General features: G+C 53.4%; 3 protein-coding genes across 3 annotated transcripts; all 3 read left to right on the top strand.

Annotated features, from left to right (window-relative positions):
* Window positions 1–435: 435 nt before the first annotated feature.
* On the top strand, window positions 436–1383 carry LOC136991072 (olfactory receptor 52R1-like). The gene has a single exon (XM_067289559.1). It carries the CDS (start codon window positions 436–438, stop codon window positions 1381–1383), a length of 948 nt encoding a protein of 315 aa, XP_067145660.1.
* Window positions 1384–7199: 5816 nt separating this feature from the next.
* On the top strand, window positions 7200–9410 carry LOC136991071 (folate receptor gamma-like). Its single transcript, XM_067289558.1, has 4 exons — window positions 7200–7340; window positions 8104–8292; window positions 8672–8807; window positions 9088–9410. Exons 1-4 carry the CDS (start codon window positions 7203–7205, stop codon window positions 9408–9410), a joined length of 786 nt encoding a protein of 261 aa, XP_067145659.1. The 5' UTR covers window positions 7200–7202.
* A 5380-nt stretch (window positions 9411–14790) lies between these two features.
* LOC136991070 (olfactory receptor 52R1-like) lies at window positions 14791–15738 on the top strand. Its single transcript, XM_067289556.1, has one exon. It carries the CDS (start codon window positions 14791–14793, stop codon window positions 15736–15738), a length of 948 nt encoding a protein of 315 aa, XP_067145657.1.
* Window positions 15739–18966: the final 3228 nt, after the last annotated feature.

Raw genomic sequence — 18966 nt, 5'->3', positions numbered from 1 at the left:
GCCACGTGCAAGCCCACCTGTCTCTCGGAAGGGAGACCCCTCTTTGCAGCACAAACGTGGGCAGGTGCCAGCCTTTCACGCTGGGAGGCAAGAGAGGCTTTATAGCAGTGGGGCCACGGTCACCACCAGCAAACACAGGGTGGAGGGAGAGGCACAGTTCTGACAGCAGCGCTGATTTTCCCTGTACCGATGTCCGCATGAATTAAACATATTCTGGCCCCTTACAAGCCATGGCCATTTCAAAAGGAAAGCAAATCCATTTCCATGGTCTCTGCTTTGCCAGCCAAGTATGTGGGCCCTATGGGAGTCACAGCCTCAGCAGGAACTCTGCTGCTCTGCTGCCAGCTGACAAATACCCATGCTTTTACAGGTTCTTGGATGTTTGCTTCCAGCAGGACAACTTGCCCACCCCTGCTCGGAGACAACAAGCATTCCATGTCGTCTCTGAACTCTACCACCCTCTACCACCCTCCTGCTTTCCTCCTGGTTGGCATCCCTGGGCTGGAGAAGGAGCAGTTCTGGATTGCCTTCCCCTTCAGCATGATGTATGCCATTGCTGTGCTGGGGAACATCACCCTTCTCGTCTTTATAAAGACAGAGCCAAGCCTGCACGAGCCCATGTACTTCTTCCTGGCCATGCTGTCCTTCACCGACCTGGTCCTCACCACATCCTCTGTACCCAAAATGCTCAGCATCTTCTGGCTGGGCTCCAGGGAGATCGGCTTTGTCTCCTGCCTTACTCAGTTGTTCTTCATCCACACCTTCTCGTCACTGGAGTCGGGCGTGCTCATGGCCATGGCCTTGGATCGTTACGTTGCCATATGCTACCCACTCCGGCACTCCACCATCCTCTCCGTGCCAGTGGTGGTGACCCTTGGGAGCCTGGTGCTGGTGCGTGGGGTTGTCCTGGTGAGTCCCTTCTGCTTCCTGCTCCACAGGTTGTCCTTCTGCCAGCAGAACGTCATCTCTCACGCCTACTGCGAGCACATGGCCGTGGTGAAGCTGGCCTGTGGGGACACCAGAATCAATGTCATTTATGGCCTCTTTGCGGCCTTTTTGGTGGTGGGGTTTGATATGATCCTCATATTTGTGTCCTACATCACCATCCTGCAGGTAGTCATGAGGCTGCCATCCACAGAGGCAAGGCTCAAGGCCTTCAGCACTTGTGCATCCCATGTCTCTGTCATCTTGGCATTTTACATCCCTGCCCTCTTCACGTTCCTCACCCATCGGTTTGGGCACAGCATCCCTCATCATGTCCATATAATGGTGGCCTGTCTCTACCTGCTTTTGCCCTCCACGTTGAACCCCATCATTTATGGGGTGAGAACCAAACAGATCCGGGACAGAGTAGTCCTCCTCTTCCAGCACAAGGCAACCTGACTCACCTCTTTCCGCCTGCTTACCTACTGAGAGCAGGCGGCTGTCCCTGTGGTATACCTGAGTGCTGGTGTGTTGCACCTTATGGCATGGGAAAGTCTTTCTAGGACCTTCCTAAAGCTGCCCTTCACTGCCCCTGTCCTCACTGAGTGGGGCTAGGGGTGAAGTGCCCCTGCACGTGCGTGTGTGTTACTTCATATGTGCAGACCCTGATTCTTCCCTCACACGCTGGTATTTGGGGAGGGGGCACTGACATTGCACAGTTCTTGAAAAAATAGATCTATAACACCACATCTCCATTAGCTACTGATGTCCCATGAGCACCATCAGCTCTCTCCTATCCATGCTGGCCCCCACTGATCTTTGTTTGTCTCTGTCTACAGTGCCAACCATGATGGGCATTTGCCGGTTTAATGCCCAAGAGATTGGTTTTAGTGCTTGTTTTTTACTCAATTTTTTTTTATTCATGTCTTCTTCTTGGAGGCCTCAGTGCTTCACCAGCACCAGGATAGCCAAGCATTTGGTATAATCTGTTTTTGTTTTAAATTTGAGGGTATGCAGAGAAAAGTAGAAGACTACAAATTAGCTGGCAGATTGCCTGGTGCAAACAGACTTTTTAATTTGGAGACAGATTTAATTTGAAATGTAGCACACCTGGGAAGGAGGTGGAGGAGCTCCCATGGGAGCTGCTGTTCTCATCACCTCTCCTCATCCTCCTGCTCTGCTGGTCTGACACTCGCCTATGCCATGCCGGGCTGACAGCTCTGTGCTGGCTGCAGCCCCAGTGCGATCAGCGCCATCTCCAGTGTCTGCCTGTCTCTTTTCAGCCTGCACCGAGAAGAGGATGCATGGAGAACCTGCTGCTGCAGGTGACCCTGGGGGTAGTGGTTGTGTCTTGGAGCACAGGAGACTTGCCCAGCCCCTGCTCATCCCTGCCTTCCTTTGCTGATGCTCAGGGGCAGAGTGAGGGCAGCTGGGTGTGCTCCTCCTCTGTGCACGCTGCACTGTGGAGAAGAGACCAGGCAGGAACTGTTGGAGGGGAGACTGTTTCTGCAATTGCTCTTTCAGCAAGTAACCGCTTTGCATTTCAAACAAACGGAAACCCCCAGCTCTAGCCGTTGTTCCAGTGACGGGGAGGCAGCAACGTCCCCTGCAGTGCTTCTGTGCATGACACCATGGCCATGCCAGTGCTCCTCACACTGCCAAAGGTTGCAGAGAAAGCTTTACTGCACGGTAGCCAGGAGCACGGCCAGGGTGACAATGCCAGCTATAGTGGGGATGATGTGGTGTGGCACCCTGGGAGGGCTCCTTGGCCAGCTCCTGGGACGTGGCCAGGGACCACAGGGCAGCTCCATCCTCCAGAGCTGGTGACACGTGTGCACCAGATGCTATTTGTACACATTAATAAGATCCCCTCTCAGCCTTCTCTTCTCCAGGCTAAACAGGCCCAGCTCTCTCAGCCTTTCCTCATAGGAGAGATGCTCCAGTCCCCTAATCATCTTTGTAGCCCTTCGCTGGACTTGTTCCAGTAGTGCCACATCCCTCTTGCACTGGGGAGCCCAGAACTGCACACAGTACTCCAGACGTGGCCTCAGCAGGGCTGAGGAGAGGGACACAATCACCTCCCTCAACCTGCTGGCAGCACTCTGCCTAATGCACCCCAGGATATCATTGGCCTTCTTGGCCACAAGGCCACATTGCTGCCTCATGCTTAACTTGGTGTCCACCAGCACTCCCAGGGCCTTCTCCACAGAGCTGCTTTCCAGCAGGTCAACCTCCAACCTCTACTGCTGCATGGGGTTATTCCTGCCCAGGTGCAGGACCCTGCACTTGCCTTTGTTGAACTTCATAAGGTTCCTCTCCACCCACCTCTCCAGCCTCTCCACGTCTCTCTGAATGGCAGCACAGCCCTCTGGGGTATCAGCCACTCCTCCCACTTTGGTATCATCAGCAAACTTGCTGAAGGTGCACTCTGTCCCTTCCTCCAGGTCATTGATGAAGAAGTTGAAGAGGGCTGGACCCAGTGCTGACCCCTGGGGGACACCGCTAGCTGCAGGCCTCCAACTAGACTCTGCACCGCAGAGCACAACCCTTTGAGCTCTGCCATTCAGCCACTTCTCAAGCCACCTCACTGTCCACTCATCTAACCCACACTTCCTGAGCTTGTCTATGAGGATGCTATGGGAGACAGTGTCAAAAGCCTTGCTGAAGTCTAGGTAGACAACATCCACTGCTCTCCGCTCATCTACCCAGCCAGTCATTCCATCATAGAAGGCTATCAGATTGGTTCAGCATGATTTCCCCTTGGTGAAGCCATGCTGACTACTCCTGATCACCTTCTTTTCCTCCACATGCTTGCAGATGGCCTCCACGATGAGCTGCTGCATCACCTTTGCAAGGATGGAGGTGAGGCTGACTGGCCTGTAGTTTCCCGGGTCCTCCTTCTTGTCCTTTTGGAAGACTCAGGTGACACTGGCTTTCTTCCAGTCTTCAGGCACCTCTCCTGTTCTCCATGACCTTGCCAAGATGATGGAGAGTGGCTTAGGAATGACATGCGCCAGCTCCCTCAGCACTCCTGGGTGCATCCCATTGGGGTCCATGGATTTGTGGGTGTCAAGTTTGCCTAAATGATCTCTAACCCACTCCTCCTCAACCAAGGGAAAGTCTTCCTTTCTCCAGACTTTCTCTCTTGCCAACAGGGTCTGGGATTCCCGAGGGCTGGCCTCAGCAGTAAAGACTGAAGCAAAGGCGGCATTCAGTAACTCTGCCTTCTCTGCATCCTTCGTCACCAGGGCACCCACCCCATTCAGCAATGGGCCCACATTTTCCCTAGTCTTTCTTTTGCTGCTGATGTATTTGAAGAAGCCCTTCTCGTTGTCCTTGACATCTCTCACCACATTTAATTCCAAATGGGCTTCAGCCTTCCTCGTCACATCCCTTCATAGTCTGACAACGTTCCTATATTCCTCTCAAGTAGCCTGTCCCCCTTTCCACATTCTAATAATTAGATCTGGACTGATAGTGATTGTTGTGTTAGACTGTTAAGATCCCACTTATACTGACAACAAATTTTTGGCGCTATATATAAGGTGTGTGTCCTTTTTGCCCACAAGCAACACTCTGAGCGTCCTGATCCCCACAGCGCTTTGGAGCCAGGTGGGACACCATGGGGCAGAGGGGTTCAGCACACCCTGAACTCACTGCCCTGCAGCCGCTGGGTTGAGTCTGCCCCCGGGAAGGAGCACGCGGAGCACGAGGTTTGGCGTCCCTGACGTGCCGTGCCGGGACAGCGAGAAATGTCCCCCTGCTGTCCACCTCAGGGCAGCCAGCTCACCACAGCTCACCTCGGGGTGGGAGGTCCCCAGGACACTCTCAATCCCAGAGCCCCGAGACAACTTGCACAAGGCAAGTCAGCTGCATGGAGCAAATGGGGGTGCACCCACCCACCTCTGCCGTCAAGACAAGCCATACTGGTAGGACTACAGAGAGAGGGAGAGCTTCCCCATCTTCCGCACTGAGCATCACGCGGACAAGTACCCCCTTCACGGACACGGGATACACGTTCATGTGGCTCGCACTCAAAAGGCTTTCTGGGGAGATCTGGAGAACTGCAGAACCATGAACGTGAGACCTGTGTGGGACAAGGATGCAGAAAATAGTGAAGGGTTGAATCAACCGGCCCTTGCATAAGCACGCGATCCTGGGGAAGGCTCAGCTCGGCTCTTCTAACATGGAGACAAGCCTCCCTAGGATACCCAAAGTCCTCAAAGGACCAGAAAAGATTCTGGGTGAGGCAGATCCAGTTGATCGACCCTACTTGGAGTCCCAAAGGCTCTGAATAAGGCCCCCACCAGAGGTCATCAAGCACAACACTTTAGGCAGAAAAGGACAGGCTCGTGGCTAACAATTATCTCTCAGGAGCAAGCTGTCACAAGTTCTGACAGTTTTATGACAACATCATTTCGGTGATCAGCAGTGCCCAAAAGCAAACCAGATATTAGAAATTCCTTCTCAAGGAGCAGAAAGGAAAGCAAAAACGGCGTTATGCGTCTGGGATACTGCTGCAGTTGTGCCTCCTCCGGGGAAGGGAAAGACGTGCCACAAGACCTGAGCAGACCGTGACTCTGCAGCATGGACAAGAGGCAGCTGAGGGGAGATGCGATAGAGGTGACAAAGGCACAGAGAGGATGAATGGGGAATAATCGCTCACTGTCACTTCCACTACAAGAACGAGAAGCACAAAAAATGAAAACAGCACACGGCTGGCTCAGAGCAAACCTATCGAGGTCATTCTTCACGCACCATGGAATTAGACTGCGGAAATCACTACAACAGGGTCTTGTGGAGCTGAAAGTGTTCATGAGTGACACCCAGAAAGAGGAGCTCCTCAGGCAAGTGGGTTCATCACCAAAAATCCCCCAAATCAGGGCTGTGATTGAAGAACCTGCGTGGTTTCAGAGGGAAGGCTCTGCCTGTCAGCAGCCAGGGAGTAGGGGCTTCCCGAGGGGTCTTGTGATCAAAGCTGGCTTTCAGGCTCAATTGTAGTGTTCAGGTCTTTGCAACAAGGCTTGTTGTTTCCTCTCATCAGCTGGCGTTTATTTTTTAATTTGGGAGCTGTTACTCTCATAACATGGATCATTGTAACTGATCATCTCCCCAGGCAAGAGATGGTGGCTTGTGAGAGAAGCTGGGCACAGCTGCTTGTCACTAAACCACTGCTCCTAAGGCAATGCATGCTGGCACAAGCTAGACCTCATTAAGCATATTAGTGCTTTCAAGTGCCAGCATCTGTGTGAGAAGACTCTCCTGTTAAAGCTGAGCCCAGGATGCTGCTGCACTGAGTGTTTTTAAGGTCTTGCAGAGGTCTTGGAGGCTCTTTTGACTGGTAAGCTGCTTTTCTTTGCTTTATGGAGTATGTGGTTATGATGCAGATTAGTTACTTCCTCAGCCTCAGGTTTATGTGTATGCTTCCTTAGTTCAGGAGTTGCTGTTTTCTCCTACAGCACTTTATACTGTTTTTAGATGTTGTAAGCAGTGTGTCTTCTTCCTGTGCTGTGCAAAAACTTCCTTAGGAGTGGTGGTTCTACACTGTTCTCCTGCCTTGACAAGGAATGTGAGGGAGTAGCATTCCTCTAACAAGTGAGCATAAAAGACCTATTCTGCTCTGGATAGGAAGGAGAGGCCAAGACATTCTGACATGAAGTTGTCTCCTGTTGCTCGAGTCTCTTCTCCTTTGGAGACCTTAGTTTTGGCTCTGTAGTGGCTGTGAGGTACAGATGAGCCAAAGCAAATGCCTCTCTCTTCTGACCCATTCCTGAAAAGAAGGTGGGCCTCTTGCAGCTGGTGGTCCAGGCAAGGTGTCAGTGTGCTGGTGCTTTTAACCGCCTCCTCTGAACCACTAGCTAAAACCCATCCCTAGTTAGGGGCTGTCTAGCTTGCATGAAGCTTGGGCTCTGAAAGCTCTGAGCTTAAACTGTGAGGTGGCTTAAGGGAAGAAGGAATCCAGCCGGAAGGGTTCTAATGCAGCATTGTCCTGCTGATCACGGTGCCTTGTGGGGTCTCAGAGGCTGACTAGCAAACAGCCGCAGTGCTGATGGAGGAGAGGGTGCCAGGCTGTCTGGGGACAACACCTGGCTGACCTGGCAGCCTTTCTTTGGAGCACTGCACCATGTGTCCTTGGTGCTGTGACTTGCTAGCAAGCTGCTGGTGTCCTTCTGGGTGCCTTGCCTGCACAGCCCCTCTGCTCCTGCTGCTCCTGCTAAAGCGTGTCCTCTGCTGTCCCCTTGCCTGTGCAGCTTTGCCCTTCTTCTGCCTCTGTGGAGATGGCAGTGGGGCAGGTGCTGCTTGTGCTGCTGGCTGCCTCCACAGTGAGTGCCACCAAGGACCTGCTGCTGAATGTCTGCATGGATGCCAAGCACCACAAAAGCAAGCCTGGCCCAGAGGGGCTGCTGCATGGCCAGGTAGGATGCTGCTGTGCTGCTGATGTTTCTGTCCAGCCACCACCTCTGCAGTCCAGGTTATTTTGGGTGGCATTGCCTGGGTGCCCTCTGCCCACCTGCCCAGACCAGAGAGGCTGCTGTGGAGCTTTGGGCTTAGCAAGCTCTTGTCTGGGGAAGATGGCCTGTGCTGTATATGGGGCCAGACTGTTTTGCCCCTTTCTTCCAACAAAAGGCTAGAGCAGAATGGGGGCGGGAGTGGCTACACATACCACAGATGGTGGGATTTCTTGTGTTAGCTCAGTTTTCCTTTTTGTTTTTGCCAGGAGGGCACTTTTTCAAAGCTCAGGGGATCCTGAGATCCCACTGAGATAAATGCTGGCAAGAAAAGCCCATCTTTTCTGCTCCCTCCCTCTCTGTGTTAGAGCTGCTTCTTGCTGCCTGGGAGCTCTGTTCCCCAGCCCTTGGTGGGGACAGGCCTAGCAGGCAGCCAGGGCCCGGCAGGTGGCAGCTCGTGTTTCTCTTTGCTGGGACTGGTGCTGTGTGTGATCTGGGCTGGGCTCTGACCTTCATGGTCCCTGTCCTGCTCTCCTGCTGACTCCATCTGGCTGCAGCCGCAAGCTCTTCAGTCTGCAGTGCCCTGGGGTTGCTGCAGAAGGGCAAATGCTGTTGCTGCTCAAGTGCTCTTGCTGGAGGCAGTGCAGGCAGCTGGCACCTGCAGCAGCCTGCCACTGCCTTGAGCTGCTGCCTGGCCCTCCTCACGGGCCTGTCTCCTGCTCCATGGCAGTGTTCCCCCTGGAAGGACAATGCCTGCTGCACAGCCAACACCAGCTCAGAAGCCCACAGGGACCAGTCCTACCTCTACAGCTTCAACTGGAACCACTGTGGGGTGATGCCACCCAAGTGCAAGAGGCACTTCATCCAGGACACGTGCTTGTATGAGTGCTCACCCAACCTGGGGCCTTGGATTGACAAGGTAGGGGTCAGTTCTGCTGTGACTGAAGGCAGTGGAGCTTGTGCTGGGCCCATGACATGGGATCTGCTGGTGCCCTGTGTGTTATGCTCTTGCCCGCCTGGGTGAGGGCTGGCATGTGTGCTCTCCAGGAATGGTGAGTCTCTCCACCTGATAGGTAGATTAGCAGAGGACTCTGCTAGCCTCTGCTTAGGTACACAGGCAGACTGATGTAAAAATCGCTCTCTATCAAGGTGTGTCTGGTGGGACTGAGACTTTTGGGGGTCAGCTCTGGAGGCCAGGGGAAAGGGCTGGGAGGGGGATTCAGATGACCTCTGTGATGTGGCAGAGCCCTTGGCTTTTGAGGGCCACCACCAATGTGCGTGGCCCTCTTCTCTTGGAGGCTGACAGCAGCTGGCGTCGGGAGAGGATTCTCCATGTGCCCCTCTGCAAAGAGGACTGTGAGGAGTGGTGGGAGGATTGCAAGGACTCTGTCACCTGCAAGGAGAACTGGCACAAGGGCTGGAACTGGGCAACAGGTTAGTGGGCTCTGTGGAGCAAGCCTTTCCTCACCTTTCCCTGCAAACCAGACCTGGCAGTGTCACTGCTGCCTGCCCAGTGCTCAAAGCCAAGACACTTGGTTGCTCTCATTTGGCTTGGGGGGTCGCAGACTAGAAGGTGGCCAAGCCACAGTCCACCAGCTGATGTGCAGCAGTGGGCTGTGGGCAGACTGTTAGCTGGGGCCTGCTTCCTTGTGTGGAAGGAGGGAACTGAAGTGTGCTCACTCAGGAGGGCCTTGCTGGTGCTGTCTGTCCTCAGGAACAAACAGCTGCCCTTGGGGATCCATGTGCAGGCCCTTCTCCCATGTCTTCCCCCAACCAGCTGACCTGTGTGAGAAGATCTGGTCCAACTCCTACAAATACACCACAGAGCACCGGGGCAGTGGGCGCTGCATCCAGATGTGGTTTGATCCTGCCCAGGGAAACCCCAATGTGCTTGTGGCAAAACACTATGCTTGGAAGAAGAGATCCTCTCCTGCTCGGATGAAGAATGTGACTCCTGCTGAGACTGGCAAAGCTGTGTGTGCTTTGCCATGGCCTGCCCTGGTCCCGCTGCCTCTTGCCCTCCTGATGCTCCCCTAGGGCCCTGGGAGCTGTTGGCCCTGTGGGTGCTGGGGGATCCCTCTAATGGCTCGCCCAAGGGCCTTGGCTTTGGCCACTCTCAAGAAATGGGCTGCACAAGGTGCCCTACAAAAGGAGATGGCATGGTAACACTCAGGTCTGCCTGAACTGTTTGTCCATGCCAGCAAGTGCTTGACATGAATGTTGTTGTTGCTGTTGGCCCTTGATACCTGCCTCTACTTGGAGCTGGTGGTGAAGGACACTATTTCCCTGCCATGCTGTGGAGGGAAGGCCTAGCCTTTGCTCTGAGGTAGGAGGTGTTGCTCCTTCAGCACATGTGTTGCCACCCCACACTCACCTTCTCCTGGCCCTAGCACAGGCTCTGACAGCTGTGCTCTGGCTTGCAAATGCTTCTTCCTGGTCCTTAGCTGAGCTCTGCTGGTGGCTTCCTCAGACTCCTCTCCAGCTCCCTGGAGGCTGGGCAGTGAGAATAAAAGCCTTCTTAATCAGCCTTGCTCTCCTGGAGTTGAAACAAATACTGTTGAGGAAGTAGCAGGGCTCTGGGTGTGGAACAAGCCTGCTGTTCTGGCCTGCACAGGGCTTTTCCCAAATGAAGAAGCCAGTCTGGGGCTGGGAAAGCTGCAGCCTTGCCTCAGGGGTCCTGAGAGATCCTTAGCTGCTGTGCTCTGCTCCATTGTGCTGCAGGAGATGCAGAGTCTTCTGCTGGTGCACCCTGGGGCTCTTGCACACCTAGGCATGATGGAAGCACCCAGAATGCCTTGGCCCTTGTCCCTAGCCTTAACCATTCTCCAGTGCCCTTTCCCTTCCCTTGGAGTTGGCCTCCCAAAGCCAGGTGCAGGATGATCTTCTGTGTGGACTTCATAAGTAGCTGTGTGAAGGCTCGCAGCTTCTGCAGAGTTTTTTTTCCTCTCCCCTTCTGAAGAGGAAACAAAAGCCTCTAGAAGAATTTTAGCAACTTGTGAAATGCAGTTGGGTGGGAGAGGAATGGGAAAATGCTCAGGGTGCTTAGATTGGACACAGTCCACAACTGTCCAGTCTTTAGAGCTTTATCTTGCTTCAACTGCTTTAAGGAATCTTTAAACCAAAGCAGCTTTCCTAGCAGTATTTCTGTTTAATTGCCATATGCGTTTCTAACTGTACAACCTCCACTGTAGCTGATTATTTATTTGTTGCCTTATGAGGAGACACAGGCACCTTTTTTTTTCCTAGCTTGAATGTGTTGTCTGCTGAAGCTCTTCTAGGATCCTGGCTTAATGAAAGAAAAAAGAAAAAACAACAACAAAAAAACCCTGACAGAACTGCTTTATGAGCAGTCTTCAGCTGTAGCCACTTGTTCCTGGGCACTTCCCTGGTTCTGCTGGGGCTATGCCCATGCTTGTCAATAACAGGAGCATTCTGCATGAATGATGGCATGAAATCTGGGCCTTCCTAGGGGAGGCAGATTGGTCTGCAACTGCAGTTTACTTCTTTCCCCTCTGCCCCTTGATTCTTGCTGGAAGGCAATGGCCTAGTCATGATTGCCAAGAGCAGCAGAGTTGTTCTCACTTCCCAGGCTAGGCTGCACCTTGACACTGGCACTGTGGGAGCTGGAGAGAGAGGTTCTTCATAGGTAGGGGGCATTCGTGCACTGCAGAGCATCCACACTGCAGCACGTCAGCATGGAGCAGCGCTGACTTGCAAGACATGGGTGTTAATCCTGGCAGCAGCCCTGGGGTGGCAGAGAGACACAACTGGCTCTGCCTCCTCTTTTCTGCTCATGTTGTGGTGTTTGTGGGCAACTGCACAACCCTGTTTGCTACCAGGCTGGATCTGAGCCTCTGCAAGCCTGTGTGCAAAGAGGCTGATTAGATCAGCTGTCCATCAGTTATCACAGGTGAAGTTCATCTGCTCAGCCCTGACCTGAGCTACCAGGTCAAACACTTCACCTGCTCTACTCTCTCTCTTTGAATGCTCCTTGGGAGAGAGATGGACTTTGCAATCATTCAGGCATTAGCCCTAGCATGCTGAATAGCACCCTTCACTCATTATTTCCCTGATAGAGAGATTTTCTTTTAAAAAACTAAGTCCCCAGATGGGTAGGACTGAACAGAATGGTGCAGGGAGCAAAGACAGCCAGCAGGAAAAGGCTTAGCTGCCTACCTCTTTGGACAGTCACTACCCACAGCTGCTCAGGGACAGCCAGGTGCTGACTTCCCCTTTCACAGGAGAGATTGAAACTTCTGCCCATCAGACTGGCCCAACGTTGCCTCATTGGCTTTGTCTAGCTTTTCCAGCTGCCAGCTTTCCTGCTGGCTCTCTTCCACACTACATGCTTGGTGTACACGCCTTGTGCAGTGCACTTCAATATGATAAGCAGTAGTTCCTCATGTTTGCCTTAATGTGCTTTCAGTGTTTCCATGTGCTTCTGTGTGTGCCTTTTTTGTGAACTCTTTTGGGCCAGGGACTCCCCCTGCCATGGTTTGTGTCGATGCCCTGCTCTAACACCAAAAGCAGCTGCAGTCCAGGCTTTGCCCCCAGAAGGGGCAACCAAATGTTGCTGAGCATTACCCATAGCACATACTCAGGTCTGATGTGGGCTCACTTGCACGTTAGCTTGAAAGGGGCAGTTATCCGTGTTGGATAACTTCTGTCCAGGTGGACACTGCAAAGAAAGCTCTGCAGGGATGGGAGATGGTAAAAGAGACCTTAGGCTGTGCAGGAATGAGATGAAAATGATCTCCAAGGTCCTGCTGTTGTGCACTGGTGGCCTGGGCGAGGAAAGGGTTTGGCTGCGGTGTGTGTCTCTAAGCACACTGAAGGGACCACTGGGACTTGCATCTGCCTCCTGCTTCATGGCCCTTCAGGGACTCCTTGGCACACTTGTTAACTACCTCCGGCTCCCTGCTCTTAGGCAGACGATCCCTCCTCCTGCCGCTCCCTACCTCCATCTCCAGCAGAGGAGCCTCCTTCCTTGCAGGAGCAGGGCACAGGTGAGAGCTTCGGGGCCAGGCTGCTCTCCTGTGTTGGCGGGTGGCTCAGGCTGTGCTAGGGACTGGGCTGGAGAAAGGAGCCCTCTTGTAGTCTGCTTTTGCTGCTTTTCTTTGTCTCTCCTTGCCATGCAGAATACAAACTCCTGTGAGCTTGGTGGGTTGCTCACGATGCTCCCAGGGAGAAAGGATTGAGCCCTAAAGAGGAAGAAGAGTGCTGCTTGGGGGGATGCAAACATGGAAATAGCCTAGCCTGTAGCCTTTCTTTAGAGTGTGTAATGCTTTTTCAGCAGCAGCCGTGGGAAGAGGAGTAGTGCAGCTGCCCTGCCCTGCCCTGCCCTGGCCTGGCCTGGCCTGGCAGAGCTCTGGGATCAGCCGAGTGCAGTGGGAAGGCAAGGAAGGGTCCAAGGGTTGCAACTCCACCTCCCAAAGGCTCCACTGGAGATGTTGTCTCTCTGTCCAAGTGCTTAGCCTGGGCTGTAGTATTTGAGCCCTGCTCCTTCCAGGGGCACATCCCTGCCTCTCCCACCTGTGAAGCAGGCTGACAGAGGCAGCTGCAGCTGGAGCAGTGCCCCAAGGCATGAGCTGCAAGAGGAAAGCAAGCAAGCGACTGCCTCAACAGAGCTGCTGTTTCCCGTCATCCCAGGATCAGGGGCTTGCAGAATCAAAGGGTCGTATATGGGGGAGGGACCTCTGGAGGTCTCTGCTCCAGCACTCCACCCCACGTACTGTCCCTTGCAGGAGGCTGCTCAGCAGTGTATGCAGCTGAGCTTTGAATGTCTTCCAAAATGGAGATGCAGCAGCGTGTCTGGGCTGCTCTCCCAGGGTTTGAGCACCTGCAGAAAGGGGCAAAAGCTTTTCCTTAGAACTACTGGGAATTTCCCCCACTCCAGCTTGGGCTGTCACCTCTCGCCCTGTCCCTGGGCCCCTCTGAGGAGACTCCAGCTCCGCCTTCCCTCACAGCTCCCAGCAAGGAGATGCCAGTGGCGATGAGACCCCCTCCTCTCCCGCTGCCCACACCCAGCTCTCGGCCTCTCTCGCGTCCCGGCCTCCAGCCAGGACCCACGTGGGGCTGCAATGGGCTGGCTGCAGCCTGGCACTGGCGCACCCAGCCTGGGTGCAGTGCCCACACGTGGCCCCACCAGTGCCGAGCAGGGCAGCAATCGTGGCACTGGCCCCACTCGCAGCACTCCTGCCAGCACAGCCCTGGCGGCAGTTGGCCGCTCTGCTGTCAGCGCTCACGCCTCGTTCATGGGCATCACGTTACCTGCCAGGACCCCAGCTCCTTCCCTGCCAAGCTGCTTCCTACACAGTCTCTCCCAGCCTGCTTTCTTGCGCAGCATTATTCCATCCCCAGCACAGGAATCGGCATGTGCCTTTGTTAACTCCTTGCAGTCCTGCCAGCCCGTGGCTCAGCATGTCGAGGTCCTTGTGAGTAGCAGCCCTGCCATCCCTGTGAGTCACTGCCCGGATTTGTTCTCAGCTGTGAACTTGCTCAGATCGCACCTCATCCCTGCATTTGGTGAGTGAAAAAGACCTTAGAAAGTGCTGACACACTGTTGACCCCTGAGGGGTGCCACCACTAGCCTGGCTGCCACTTCCACTTTGTACTGCTCCTCACAACCTGTTGATCCCGGTGGTGCGCACAGTTTTCCACCAGCCTGATCATCCCTGTATGCAGCCCATCGCTCAGCAAGGTGTCTACGAGGCTACTAGGGCAAACTGAGTCAAAGGCCTTGCTAAAGTCAAAGCGACCAGCATGCACTGCTCTCGCCTTCTCCATGCAGAGAGTCACCTCATCACAGGAGGCAGTCAGGCTGGTCAGGCACGAGGTGCCCTCGGTACATTCATGCTGGCTGTTCCCAGCCCCCTTCCTGTGCTTCCCGTGGCCAGACGGGGCTTCCCAGAAGATTTGTGCCATCCCCTTCCCAGGCACTAACGAGAGTCTGGCCGTGTGTGTCACCGAGTGGCACGCACCAGCCACGTGCAAGCCCACCTGTCTCTCGGAAGGGAGACCCCTCTTTGCAGCACAAACGTGGGCAGGTGCCAGCCTTTCACGCTGGGAGGCAAGAGAGGCTTTATAGCAGTGGGGCCACGGTCACCACCAGCAAACACAGGGTGGAGGGAGAGGCACAGTTCTGACAGCAGCTCTGATTTTCCCAGTACTGGTGTCCGCATGAATTAAACGTATTCTGGCCCCTTACAAGCCATGGCCATTTCAAAAGGAAAGCAAATCCATTTCCATGGTCTCTGCTTTGCCAGCCAAGTATGTGGGCCCTATGGGAGTCACAGCCTCAGCAGGAACTCTGCTGCTCTGCTGCCAGCTGACAAATGCCCATGCTTTTACAGGTTCTTGGATGTTTGCTTCCAGCAGGACAACTTGCCCACCCCTGCTCGGAGACAACAAGCATTCCATGTCGTCTCTGAACTCTACCACCCTCTACCACCCTCCTGCTTTCCTCCTGGTTGGCATCCCTGGGCTGGAGAAGGAGCAGTTCTGGATTGCCTTCCCCTTCGGCATGATGTATGCCATTGCTGTGCTGGGGAACATCACCCTTCTCGTCTTTATAAAGACAGAGCCAAGTCTGCACGAGCCCATGTACTTCTTCCTGGCCATGCTGTCCTTCACCGACCTGGTCCTCTCCACATCCTCTGTACCCAAAATGCTCAGCATCTTCTGGCTGGGCTCCAGAGAGATCGGCTTTGTCTCCTGCCTTACTCAGTTGTTCTTCATCCACACCTTCTCGTCACTGGAGTCGGGTGTGCTCATGGCCATGGCCTTGGATCGCTATGTTGCCATATGCTACCCGCTCCGGCACTCCACCATCCTCTCCATGCCAGTGGTGGTGACCCTTGGGAGCCTGGTGCTGGTGCGTGGGATCATTCTGGTGATTCCGATCTGCTTCCTGCTCCACAGGTTGTCCTTCTGCCAGCAGAATGTCATCTCCCACTCCTACTGCGAGCACATGGCCATGGTGAAGCTGGCCTGTGGGGACACCAGAGTCAATGTCATTTACGGCCTCTTTGCGGCCTTTCTGGTGGCTGGGTTAGATGTGACCATGATCGTTGTGTCCTACACCATGATCCTTCAAGCAGTAATGAGGCTGCCATCCACAGAGGCAAGGCTCAAGGCCTTCAGCACTTGTGCATCCCATATCTGTGTCATCTTGGCACTTTACATCCCTGCCCTCTTCACGTTCCTCACCCACCGGTTTGGGCACAGCATCCCTCATCACGTCCATATAATAGTGGCCAATCTCTACCTGCTAGTGCCCCCCACGTTGAACCCCATCATTTATGGGGTGAGAACCAAACAGATCCGGGACAGAGTGGTCCTCCTCTTCCAGCACAAGGCAACCTGACTCACCTCTTTCTGACAGCTTGCCTACTGAGAGCAGGCGGCTCTCACTGTGGTACCTGAGTGCTGGTGTGTTGCACCTTATGTCATGGGAAAGTCCTTCTAGGACCTTCCTAAAGCTGCCCTTCACTGCCCCTGTCCTCACTGTGTGGGGCTAGGGGTGAAGTGCCCCTGCACGTGCGTGTGTGTGTGTGTTACTTCCTATGTGCAGACCCTCTGATTCTTCCCTCACACGCTGGTATTTGGGGAGGGGGCACTGACGTTGCACAGTTCTTGAAAATATATATCTATAACACCACATCTCCAACAGCTACTGATGTCCCACGAGCACCTTCAGCTCTCTCCTACGCTCGCTGGCCCCCACTGATCTTGGTTTGTCTCTGTCTACAGTGCCAACCATGATGGGCATTTCCTGGTTTAATGCCCAAGAGATTGGTTTTGGTGCTTGTTTTTTACTCAATTTTCTTTTTTATTCATGTCTTCTTCTTGGAGGCCTCAGTACTTCACCAGCACCAGGATAGCCAAGCATTTGGTATAATCTGTTTTTGTTTTAAATTTGAGGGTATGCAGAGAAAAGTAGAAGACTACAAATTAGCTGGCAGATTGCCTGGTGCAAACAGACTTTTTAATTTGGAGACAGATTTAATTTGAAATGTAGCACACCTGGGAAGGAGGTGGAGTAGCTCCCATGGGAGCTGCTGTTCTCATCACCTCTCCTCAACCTCCTGCTCTGCTGGTCTGACACTCACCCATGCCATGCCGGGCTGACAGCTCTGTGCTGGCTGCAGCCCCAGTGCGATCAGCGCCATCTCCAGTGTCTGCCTGTCCCTTTTCAGCCTGCACCGAGAAGAGGATGCATGGAGAACCTGCTGCTGCAGGTGACCCTGGGGGTAGTGGTTGTGTCTTGGAGCACAGGAGACTTGCCCAGCCCCTGCTCATCCCTGCCTTCCTTTGCTGATGCTCAGGGGCAGAGTGAGGGCAGCTGGGTGTGCTCCTCCTCTGTGCACGCTGCACTGTGGAGAAGAGACCAGGCAGGAACTGTTGGAGGGGAGACTGTTTCTGCAATTGCTCTTTCAGCAAGTAACCGCTTTGCATTTCAAACAAACGGAAACCCCCAGCTCTAGCTGTTGTTCCAGTGACGGGGAGGCAGCAAAGTCCCCTGCAGTGCTTCTGTGCATGACACCATGGCCATGCCAGTGCTCCTCACACTGCCAAAGGTTGCAGAGAAAGCTTTACTGCACGGGAGCTAGGAGCACGGCCAGGGTGACGATGCCAGCTATGATGGGGATGATGCGGTGTGGCACCGTGGGAGGGCTCCTTGGCCAGCTCCTGGGACGTGGCCAGGGACCACAGGGCAGCTCCATCCTCCAGAGCCGGTCACACGTGTGCACCAGCTGCAGTGTGTGGGCAGACAGCCCAGCTGCTGCCACCAGCTCCCAGGGATGGGCACGCGTCTGCCCAAGTACAGGCTGCTGTCCTGTGTCTCCAAGACACCCTCCAGGCAGCACTGCCGGCCCCAGTCTGGTCACACCCAGCAGCAGACTGGTTTGTGGCTTCCCCAGCTTTGAAACTGGGTTAGCGTCTGAGCCCTTTCCAAGTGCCCTCATGGAAAGGAGCCCGGTGGGTCTATCAGTCCCTGTGGTCCTGAGCAAACCCACGCAGACGTGGTGGAGCTCAGGAGCACTCACTCCACCTCTGACCTCTCAGGACTGGTCTTCAAGGCAACCGACAAAACACCATGAAAACACGCCTGAGAGTGTAAACTCGTAATTCCACTGGATTATGAAAGGAGGAATTAAACAGAGAGGTGAGACCTGTGCCATAAATCTTGGGCTTGTTCTTCTCAACTGTATTTAGCTTTGAAGCTTGCTGCCTTTCAGACATGAAGAACAGCTTGTGAGTTCAAAAGATTTTTTATGGTTTACCTGACTGTGAGTTCATCTATTAAAAGAGAGTACCTCTTGCCACAGATCACTTTTGTCAAGCATATCTGTAGCTGCATAGTCACAGCTGCTAGATATTTACAGTTCTGTTTTTATAGCTACAGTGAAAGCTCCCTCTGCTAACTCTACCCTTGGATGTTCTGCAGTTTGCCCGGTAGAGCTGTTAGGCAGTGAGAGTGTGCGTGTCCTTTGTTTCACAGATTCCTTCTAGCTTAGGACACATGGCCTTCTTGTAAAAGGGGAACAGTGAACTAAGCAGAAGTGTAAAGAGCACCTTGAGAAGATGAGGTCTGAAATCCAGTTTTCAGCTGCATCCTGTGATGCAGAGACTTCATTTTGCTTTAAAATGCTGTGCTGAAAAATACAGGCAATCAGTTTGCAGGCTCTTCTTGGTGCCTGTGTTTTCTAAAATGGATAGAACTGAAATCGGGAGTAAAACTCCTTAACACCAAAGTAGCATTAAGAAGCAGGCATTCTCTTTATTACGGCGCCAGATGCACGGGGGATCACTCCTCCCAACATGCATGCCGTATGTTGCATTAGCCAAAGTTTATATTGCTTTGTTACATACACATGCATTAAATTTCCCCAAATGATTATACATAGTCATTCTATTTCCTGGAACTAATGATCATATTTACATAGTCATTACGCATGCGGTCTGAGTCTCCGGGGGGGCTTCTGTGGGGGTCTCTGGTGGTCCCTGGGGGTCTCTGGTGGTCCCTAGTGGTTGCTGAAGAGGTGCCTTTTCCATGAACTCCGAGCTCCTTTTCCATAGATGCTCTCGGCTTGGCTCATTTCTTTGCTTGAGAAAGCTGTCTAGTTCCTAACCTTGGTTTCAACTGGTTTCTGCTGGTTTCGCTGTACTCCTCTAGGACGTAGCAGTTACAGTTGGGAGAATTGTATCCTTGGGTGCACTCTTGTCGGAAGCTCCTGGTAACAGTTCTGCCCTTTCCCACCCCCTTTTGAGACTCCTTGGCTGAGGCCCCTGATAACAGTTCTCCCCTTTGAGACTTCCAAAGTAAGATCTCTTTGGGAGTCTCACCTAGACTGCATAATTCTGATAATACTTTCGACTTTCAGGTGCACACAATTGGGTACAACATACCGTAATTAAAGGTAAACATTGGGTCATGATACAGCACAAGATGCATACCACATCTATGGCTATGATTATTACAAACAATTCTTTTAACCCGGTTGGGTTTGGTAGCCATGAAGTTAGCCAATTCCACCACGAGGAAGAGGACTCCTTTTGTTTTTCCCACTCCTCTACTGCTTTTTCGATT

Source organism: Apteryx mantelli, chromosome 1 (assembly GCF_036417845.1).
Source record: "Apteryx mantelli isolate bAptMan1 chromosome 1, bAptMan1.hap1, whole genome shotgun sequence".
NCBI classification, from domain to species: Eukaryota; Metazoa; Chordata; class Aves; order Apterygiformes; family Apterygidae; genus Apteryx; species Apteryx mantelli.
This window is presented reverse-complemented; position numbering and strand designations above follow the sequence as displayed.